The 10,189-nt window shown below is 48.2% G+C and overlaps 1 protein-coding gene across 2 annotated transcripts; it reads left to right on the plus strand.

Annotated features, from left to right (window-relative positions):
- The first annotated feature begins 128 nt into the window (after positions 1–128).
- LOC112818984 (uncharacterized) lies at positions 129–9,239 on the plus strand. 2 transcript variants are annotated; one of them, XM_025866047.2, is made up of 3 exons: positions 129–1,531; positions 4,492–4,618; positions 6,273–9,239. In XM_025866047.2, the coding sequence occupies exons 1-3, from the start codon at positions 1,517–1,519 to the stop codon at positions 7,838–7,840; spliced, it is 1,710 nt and encodes a 569-aa protein (XP_025721832.1). In that variant the 5' UTR covers positions 129–1,516; the 3' UTR covers positions 7,841–9,239. The 2 variants fall into 2 exon arrangements, with proteins under 2 accessions (XP_025721832.1, XP_025721833.2); XM_025866048.2 differs by lacking the exons at positions 129–1,531; positions 4,492–4,618 and adding an exon at positions 5,008–5,232.
- The last annotated feature ends 950 nt before the right edge of the window (positions 9,240–10,189 follow it).

The raw sequence follows: 10,189 nt of genomic DNA on the forward strand, positions 1-10,189 counted from the left end.
GTGTGCGGGGAAGGGAGGGCGGGGCGGGGTGCCGCCCGCAGTGCGGCGTGGGCCCCCGGGTCCGCGGAAGGTCGCAAGGGGGCGGGGATGGGAGGCGCACGCCCGGAGTCCGAGGTTGAAGGTAGGGGAGAGCGGGACGGGGAATGCAGGCGGGGAGCCTGCTGAGGAGGCACGGCAGGCCCCCGCGCGGCAGTTCTGGTGGAGGCTGGGCCAGGGCGGTGGCGGCAGAGCGAGATGCGAGGAGGTTCTGCGTAGGGTTCCACGACAGCCGACAGGACTGCCCGCTGCATCACGTCCGCGTGTGAGCAAAAGCAGGGCGTGAAGGGCCGTGTTAAGGCTTCTTCGCCTGGACGTCTGGAAGGAGGCCGGTGGGGCAGGCGAGCCCAGGGAGCGGGTATCGGGGAGATGATGAGTTTGGTTTTGGACGTGTTGATGCTGAGATACCTCAGTGGGGAGACGTGACATGAGCATGTGGAGGTGAAGGTCTGGAGGACGGGGAAGGGGCTGGGCTGTCACAGGTGTGGAGGGTGTGGACTGCTCCAGAGCACGGCCTCGGGGCCAGATCAAGGAGGGAGTCTTCAGATGATCTTAGATGGTGAGGGAGGCAAGGGCTGAAGAGTCACTGGTGGGCAGGGTATGGGAAGCAGGTGTTGGCATCCCTGATGCTTCCTTCAAAAAAGAGATTTGCTGTAGGAGAGATCTTTTGCCTGTGTCTTTAGGAAGGGAGGTGTTGGGATGAGTTTCTCTTCGGTGCAGCCGGTGTTGTGTGCTGGTGTGGACTCTCCACTTGCAGCTCAGCTCAGGGCCACTCCCAGTGGAACGAGGGAAAGGTCAGCCAGGCTGATGGAGCCTCAGGGTCCCAGACAGGGGACTGCTTCCTCACCCCCACCCCTCAGGGCGAGAGGGGCGAGCTGCTGTCCAGTAGAGGGCCTCCAACAAGCTCTCTTTTGGGGGTTATGTAACAGGCAGATCTTGTTGCTGTATGGACTAGTAGCTTGTCTGCCTGTTCAACCTTTTCCTACAACTCATTAACTTAAGAATGTATAAAAAAGTTACTGACTTAAGTACTCAATCAGTATTCTTTTAAATATGTACACAGAGGTAGACAATTAGAAATGAACCTATTCAACAAGTTAAATTTATGCAAACATTTTATAATTGATATGACATTAATTTACCTGTTTGTTTACAGTGTGAAGTTTTATGTATAGTATCTTATGAAATCTTAGAAAGTGGTAAAAATAAAGACCTCAAATTTCAAAACCCTACTACTTCATTTGCACTGAAAATATATACAAAACTGTTGATCCTATGGACAGTAACAGTTGTCACCCAGTTGATAAGAGGCAGCACTGTTTTCTGGAGGAGCTGAACTTAGACCACCAGGCTGAGATCACTTTGCTCCAGGGCAAGGCAGGGGTGGTGGTCCAGCTCAGTTCATAAGGTCCTTCCATGGTACCCATTTCTCATGGTCTCCTTCTTACCATAGGGTCCCACGGAGGTGGCAGAACTGCTTATGGCCCCGGTGCAGGTGAGTGGAGGGTGTCCCACTTTTCAACCATCCCGGTTGCCATCCAGGTGTTTTTTGGCACCCCAGTATCTATATATATACCCTCAGGGAGTGGTAGTGTCCTGAAACTTCTCTTATCCTCCTCACTCTTAAGTCTGAAGACCATGGGCTTTCCCCAGGCCCAGGATCCTATATTTAGATTATATGTAGAGCAGTTCCCATTTCTAACTACTGATGCAAGATGTGGCAGGGAGTCCTGGCCACAGGATTCAGGATGTTCACATGCTTAGAGATGAGACTTAGCTGGATGTTCAGGAAACTGCGGGTCTCTTTTATAGCTGGTGAGAATGGGGAGGCCAGCTTGGGGTTGGGTAGGGGTGCACAGGTATCAGACCTTGAGTGACAGCCCGGCGCTCTGGACCTCTACTCTGAGGTTGGTAGGGAGGTAGGGAAGGTTTGAAACAGAAGAGGAAGGTGCTATGACTGAGATTTTAACAGGTTCCCTTCGGCTGCGGAGTGGAAGACAGATGGGGATGTAAGTGAAATGCTTGCCACAGTCCAGGGGAGTGTTGAAGCGGTGGCTACACAAGAGTGGTGGTCGTGAAGGTAGAGGAGGCATTGGTTTCTGGATGTGTTTTCAACTAGAGCTGCTCATATTTTAGGATGTGGAGACTCAGAGAGATGAGGAGGTGGGATAGAGGGAAAAGTTGGGGATGCCCCCAGGTTTTGGCCTTGTTAGGAAGGATGGATGCTTGAACTAAAATGGAGGAAGTCAGTGGTATGAGGAATTTGCAGGTAGAATATGAAGAGTCAGTTTTTGTCTATGTCACAAATGCCCCAAAGATTCCCAGGAGAAGTGTCAAGTAGGCACTTTTTTTTTTCTTTTTTTTATTTATTTGAGAGCGAGCGAGCACGAGCTGGGGGCGGGGGGCGCAGAGGGAGAGGGGGAAGCAGACTCCCCACTGAGCAGGGAGCCCAACGCGGGGCTCCATCCTAGGACGCTGGGATCATGACCTGAGCTGAAGGCAGATGCTTAACCGACTGAGCCACCCAGGTGCCCCTCCAGTAGGCACTTGAACACCGGAGTTCCGGGGGTAGATTGAAGCTGGAGACAGCCACGGCGTGGTGGCTGGGGTGTGGCTAGGATGAAGCCAAGGATCAGATCTGGGAGGCAGCATTTCTAGGTTATGGTGGCGATGCCATTAGAGGAGCAGGAATGGGAATGAAGGGCCTGAGTATTGGGTTTGTTTATTTGTTTGTTTTTTAAAAGATTTATTTATTTTAGAGAGAGAGAGAGAGCGCGCACGTGAGTCGGGGGAGGGGCAGAGGGAGAGAGAGAATCCCAAACAGACTCCCCGCTGAGTGCAGAGCCCAACGTGGGGATCAATCCCACGATCCATGAGATCATGACCTGAGGTGAAACCACGAGTCAGATGCTTAACTGACTGAAGCCACCCAGGTGCCCTGAGTACTGGGTTTCTTCATTGGGCACCTGGGCGGTGATGGGGGGCCTCACAAAGCTGAGGAAGCTGAGTGTCTCTGTGTTTGTGTGCGTGTGTGTGAGAGAGAGGGAGAGAAACACGGGGAGAGAGAAAGGCGGGGGCTTTAGGAGTGAGAAGGTCTTCTGAGACTGGAGTGCGCGTGAGATAGATGTTGAGGGGGAAACTGGTCAGCCTGAAGCATTGCTAGACCTCATGTGGAGTGGGCATGTGGGTGGAGAGGTAAGTGTAGCTGGGCTTCATATGAGGAGAAAGGAAGGTTCTGCCTGCTGATGGGACAGTTGGTGCAATATGGAAGGGAGGAAGGGCTGAGCGTGTGTGACGTCCTCACGTAGGCAGGTGGCTGAGGATGAAGCAAGAAGCCGGGCTTTCAAAGCAGGGCTTGGGGCTGGACCTGGCGCTAGGGCCCTTTGGGACTTCTGGTGTCCAGGGGCAGGGCCAGGGCTGAATTGGATCCTCGATGTATTTGTCTGTTTGGACGTGAAGGAAATGCCAGTGGTATGGGCCGGGGGTGTCTGTGGAGTTGTCACTGTGGAGGAGTCAGAGTTGTGAGGGGCGTGAGTCCGACGACCAATATGCAGGTGAGGTGGAGTGTGAATGGTTGGCTCTGGGTGCTTAAGGGCAAGGGACAAGTCTGAGTTTGACTTGAGGGTCTGAGTCTTACCTCTCAGACAAGACCCGGGGGACCCCAGGGAAACTGGCTGGCTGGAGGGAGGGAGAGCCCTGCATTGCCAGGCCCACAACCTAGGTGATGTCCTTCACTACTCATGTCTTAGCTGTGTTCTGGACACAGTGATCAGTGGGAATGAGGCGAGAGCAGGCACCAGTGCCACCAGCAGCTGGGGACTCTTCCCCACTGGGAAGTTAGGGAGGAGGACGAGCAGGGATGGACGTGTGCGGGGAAGGACCACGGCCTGGCGAGAGAAGTGCATCAGATACTGGCACCCACAGGATTTTAATTTATGGAGGTGGGTGAGTGATGACATGGAGAGACCAATGACACTAAAAGAAGGTTTTTATTCTGTTTCTTGAGGGGCAGGAGCACACCGTGTAACACAGGGCCACACGGGAAGCACCAGTTTTGGTCAGGAGGCATAAACGCCAGCAAAGGGACTCCTTAGGTCAGAGCCTTTCTGGAACTTTCTGGGAGAAATGCCAGAAGGGTAGGGTGAAAAGCTTACTGATGGCTATTTTCTATAAATTTTCTGTACCTTTTCTATAATTTTCGGGGCAGAAGGGGTGTCCCTGGTTGTCTGGTACCTGGCCCTGGTTGATATAGGGCAGGGGAAGTGTTGACTTGGTGTGTGAGTTAGTGAAGGAGGTGATTCAGTTTGGGCCCCGGATTGCAAGGGAGATACAGAAACACATTTGGCTGTTCGTTTAGCCCTGTAATTAATGGATGGCAAATAGATAATTAGAGAATCCACGAGACACAGTTAACACAAGAAGCTACTCATGAACCAAATGTTCCAACTTTGGCAGAGCCATGTGGTCTTTGAGGACGTGGCCATATATTTCTCCCAGGAAGAGTGGGGCCTCCTTGATGAAGCTCAGCGATTTCTGTACCATGCTGTGATGCTGGAGAACTTTGCGCTTCTGTCCTCCCTAGGTAAGGCCCGTACACCCCCCGCCCCATGTCCTGGGCTGGGCTCTGTTCTTCCTCTTTGGTCCAGGGGCAGCTCTGTCCTTTCCACAACAAGACCGTGGGTACTACTTCCTTCCCAAGTTTCCCGGCATATACGTTACTGGTGCCAGGACTGGGCCATTCGCACTGCACGCACTCTCCCCACGTGGTCCCATCCCTGCTACTCCGAGCACTTGCAAGATCGGGCTCAGAGGTCAGAGATGTTGAAGTTTGTCTGAGAGATCCCTCAGACCTGTCTTGTCCCTGCTTGGGTCACTTAGTCTAGGTGCGTGGAACCATGGTGCCCCAGGCTTTCCCCCTCCCTCTTGCTGACATTTCTTGGGTCCTGCCTGTGCCAGGAATTTCAGGCACCAACCTAATTACTAATTTGGGGGAACACTGGGTTGTTTCTACAGTCTCTCCTATGAAGTTCTTGTAGTTTTAAGATGTTGGATATCCTGTGTTGGGTTACTCTGGGTGCACGCTGGCCATGCCTCTTCCTTTCTTTCTTCTAGGACTGGCCCGTCTCAGGTGCCACATCAGTGCTCATCTCGAGCAGTGGGGAGGACCCCGGGTACCTAATAGGTGGACATTACTGTGTCAGTGGCAAGAGACACTCAAAAGTACACAGCCCTGGTGGGAAGGAGCAGGGGAAGGGTGTGTGTTGGAGCTGGGAACCTGTCCTTTGTCCACCATTGTGTGATGCCAGGGCCAGGGGCCACACCTCATTTCTACCTTTTCTCCATTTTCGTGTCTACGCTAAATCGAATCCCCTTTCCACCAGAATCCAACGCCTGTTGGCCTTCACCGTGATTCTGTTTCATTGCTCCCTTTGCCAGGCTCGCCAGCATCCCTAGCGCCAGGTCCAGCCCCAAGCTATAGTTAGGATATTGTGAGGTCTGCGTGTATCCCAGTTCTTGAGTTGCAGTATCTCCGTGTGGTTAGGTATTTCTAGGTCTGTTTACGGTTTTCTGCACCATGTTCACAAGTCACCAGCAGCCATAGCCGTTTGCACAGGAGTGACTTGAAAACCCTGTCTCTTCTCCCTGCATAGCACCTACTTTGTTTTAAGTGTTTGTGCCCCACCACCCCACCACCAATTCTTTGTTGCCAACTTCATGCCCAGTGTGGTGGTATTAGGAGATGGTGCCTTTGCAGGGTGCCTAGGTCATGAGGGCAGAGCTCCCATGAATGGGATTAGTGCTGTTGTAAAGGAGAGCCACAGAGCCCCCTAGCTCCTTCCGCTGTGTGAGGACACAGTGAGAAGTTGGCAGCCTGGGAGGGGGCCCTCACCCGACCATGCTGGCACCCTGATCTCGGAATTCCAGCCCACGACCGCGAGAAATAAATTTCTGTCATTTATAAGCCACCCAGTCTGTGGTATTTTGTTGTGGCAACCCAGATGGACTAAGATAGGACCCCTCCCTTATGTCCTTCCCCGGAGTCAGGACTCTCCCGTCACGGGAGCTTGCCAGGCTGAGCTCTGCACAGCAGGCCTTCCTCTCACTGTCTCGAGTCCCCCTCGCCCATCAGCAGTCACGTGACCTCGTCCATGAGTGTGTCTGGCACACATTCCCGATGGGGCCACCGCCTCCCAACGAAGTCAGCAGGCACTTTACCAGCATTTCTCTGCTTACAGGTTGCTGGCATGGAGCCCAGGATGAGGAGGCCCCTTCAGAGCAAGAGGTTTCTGTAGGAGGGTCACAGGTCAGGACTCCAAAGCCAGGCCCATCCATCCAGAAGTCCCAGCCCTGGGAGATGTGCGGCCCAGTCTGGAAAGACATTTTGCGCTCGGCTGAGCATGATGGAATGTACCCTGATCAAGAGCTATCCATTTGTGGGGCAAACCTGCACCAGCACCAAAAGGAACAGATTGGAGACAGCTTTTCCAGAAGGGATGAGGGGAGTCCTTCCTTTGCTGTGAATGACAGTGTTCACATGGCAGAGAGTAGCTTCACATGCAGCAGACGTGGGAAGGACTTCCCAGCCAGTGCAGGCTTTCTCGAGCACCTGGCCCCTCATGGTGCTTTGAAGTCACACAGGGACACTGAGTGTGGGGAGGCCTTTGAAACTGGACGAAAGGATTACAAGTGCACTCAGTGTGGGAAAGCCTTCAGCCAAAAACAGGTACTTGTTGAGCACCAGAAAATCCACACTGGAGTAAGACCTTACGAATGCAGCAAATGTAGGATGGCCTTCATTAAAAAGTTTCACCTTGTTCAGCACCAGAAAATTCACACTGGAGAAAGGCCTTTTAAGTGCAATGAATGTGGGAAATTCTTTAGGTACAATTCCACACTCACTAGTCACCAGAGAGTTCACACTAGATTAAGCCCTTATGAGTGTAGCAAATGTGGGGAGTTCTTTAAGTACAATGCCAACTTCATGAAACATCAGAGAATCCACAATGGAGAAAGGCCTTATGAATGCAGAGAATGTGGAAAATTCTTTAGGTACAACTATCGTCTGATACGACACGAGAGAGTTCATACTGGAGAAAGGCCTTATGAATGCAGCGAATGTGGGAAATTTTTCAGGTACAGCTCCACATTCATTAGACATCAGAGAGTTCACACTGCAGAAAAGCCTTATGAGTGCAATGAATGTGGAAAATTTTTTAGGTACAATTCCACACTCATTAAACATCAGAGAGTTCACACTGGAGAAAGGCCTTATGAGTGCAGTGAATGTGGGAAATTCTTTAGGTACACCTCTACACTTATTAGACATCAAAGAGTTCACACTGGAGAAAGACCTTATGAGTGCAGCTTATGTGGGGAATTCTTTAGGTACAAGTCGAAGCTCATTAAACATTGGCAGAATCACACTGGAGAGAGGCCTTATGAGTGCAGCGAATGTGGGAAATCCTTCAGGTACCACTGCAGACTCATTAGACATAAGAGAGTTCACACTGGAGAAAGGCCTTATGAGTGCAGTGTCTGTGGGAAGTTCTTTCGGTATAATTCCAACCTTATTAAACATTGGAGAAATCACACTGGAGAGAGGCCTTATGAGTGCAGCGAATGTGGGAAAGCCTTTAGCCACAAACATATACTTGTTGAACATCAGAAAATCCACACTGGAGAAAGGCCCTATGAGTGCAGCAAATGTCAGAAGGCCTTCATTAGAAAGTCCCACCTCGTTCATCACCAGAAAATCCACAATGAAAACAGGTCTATGAGCACCATAAATGTGGGGAAATCTTGAGATACAACTCCAAGCCATTGACAAGAGAATTACACTGGCAAAGAAACTTATGAGTGCAGAGAATATGGTGAAGCCTTCAGGTACCACTCTAAGCTCATTACACTGGAGAAGCACCTTATGAGAACAGGAAATGTGCAAAATTGTTCTGGGACGGCTCGCCATTCATTAGACATGAAGAGGTCACCGGAGGAAGGCCTTCTGAGTGCAGTCCATGTGAGGTCTTAGGTGCAACTCCAGCCCCATTACACATCAGAGAATTCACGATGGTAAAAGACCTTATTTGTGCAACAAATACGGGCATTTGTTCGTCTAAAACTCTAACCTTGATCAGTACCAAAAAGTTCACACCACGCCAGAGAGTATTGTAGAGGGGGAAAGACTTCAGCCAAATATCTGCTTTTATTTGTCACTGGGAACTACTTTATTTTACATTTATGTTGTGGCAAAGTACATGTAGCACAGTTTACCCTGTCTTTGAATTGTAGTTTAATAGTTTAAAAAATTCACATATTTATGGAACTAATTCCCAGAATTCCTTTCATCTGGCAAAACTGAAACTATACCCATGAAACAGCTCCTCCTACCCCTTCCCTACCACACCTGGCAACTATGGTTTTATACCCCATCTCTATGAATTTGACTACTCTGGGTCTATACATGAGTGGAATCATACAGTATTTGTCTTTTTTGTGACTGGATTGTTTTGCTTAGCATGACTTCTCCATTTGTCAGCATTTTCTTCTCCAAGCATTTCCTTCTGTTTTGAGAAGGAATCAGAGTTGACATACCTAAGAGAGAGGGAAGGGTGTTGATGGAGTCAATTCAGCTTTGCCGGTGGTGATGGAGTCAATTCAGCTTTGCCAGATGTTATATTATTTCTAGAGGAAGAGGAGATCCAGATTTTTATATGGAATCTTTATTTCTTAACAGCTTTATTGAGGTATTGACATAAACTGCATTTATTAAAAGTGTAAAATATATTTTCATATATGTGTGCACAATGGGAGCATCACCAGAGTCTTGATAATGAATAATCCATAGGCCCTGTAGTTTCCATCTCTCTCTCCCAGCCCTTCCTAACTTGCCATCCCCAGGTGGACACTCTAGTTTGCATTTTCTAGAATTTCATATAAAAGGAATCCTACAGTTACTCTTGTATAGCTGTTTTCACTGAATGCATAAATGTAATTTTAGTATTATCCACGTAGTGTGTGCAGAAGCATGGCATCAAATAACAAGGCTCTGTGTTACTTATTAGAGCTGCATTGTCTATAAACAACAAAGGTGCTAATCAATGAGCGAAAGAGTTGTTTAGAATGGGAAAGTGAAGTTTAAATAAAGTAAATATAAGTTCAGTTTCATATGAATTCATTATCAATAAAAGTTTTTGAACTATCTGAACCACCTTTCTAGAAAATTCTTGTTTGACTTTTTTTTTTCCTAGTAGTGTTTTTAGGCTATGTCTTTGTGTCATAAAAATTCTTAGGACATTTAAAAAAATATGTGTTATTATGTAAAATTCACACAAAGTGTACCATCTTGTTATTTTTAAATGTTCGGTTCCGTGGTATATTAGGTTCTCCAGAGAAGCAACCATCAGGGTGCGTGGGGCGGGGGGGATATGTGTTTTAAAGAATTAGCTAAATTTGTGATTGCGGGCAAGTTGAAAATCTGCAGAGTAGGCCAACAGGCTGGGGAATCAAGGAAGTGTTGTAGTTCAGGCCCAAAGGCAGTCTGCTGGTAGGATTTCTTCTTGCTTGAGGTCATCTTTTCATCATGTAATCTTCAAACCAGGTGGCTTATTGAGAAATTTGAAATTTAGAAAGGGAAGCAACAAGCATTATAGAATAGGAAATGGAAAGAAAACAGTCTGAGAATGAGACATGGGAAACAATTCCCGATTCCACTCTCTGATTGCATTTTTCAAATCTCAACATGCACAAAATATTTAATGAAAAAATTATCTAAATTTATATTTACATTTAACACTTTGTTTCATGAATCACTAAATTCTATACCTGAAAGCAATTTTACCATATATGTTAACTAGAATTTAAATAAATTGAAATAAAACTTTCATCAAATTTTTAAGATTTGAGTGAGAAGATACTTAAAATATCTAAATAAGCCTAGTTTTAGATAATTATAGACATGCACATTCTAAATTCCTAGTAAGAAACAAGTCAAAGATGAACAAACTATGAGAAGACAGGGACTTTTGTTTTCTGTTCTAGCATGTCAGAAGCTGGAAGTTGCCATTCCATCCTGACAAGTAAGCTGAAAATAATGGAAAATCAACTCTTCTTAAGACAAGTGCGGTGGCAGGACAAACCGCTGTTCCCCAGGGGA

This window comes from Callorhinus ursinus, unplaced genomic scaffold (genome assembly GCF_003265705.2).
Source record: "Callorhinus ursinus isolate GAN/ISIS: 27379988/994484 unplaced genomic scaffold, GSC_fseal_2.0 scaffold1359, whole genome shotgun sequence".
NCBI lineage: Eukaryota > Metazoa > Chordata > Mammalia > Carnivora > Otariidae > Callorhinus > Callorhinus ursinus.

What these genes read in the sequence shown, in the direction of transcription:
- LOC112818984 (XM_025866047.2), top strand. An exon ending in TGCGCTTCTGTCCTCCCTAG is followed by an intron (nt 4,619 to 6,272) that starts GTAAGGCCCGTA and finishes CTCTGCTTACAG; the next exon opens with GTTGCTGGCATGGAGCCCAG.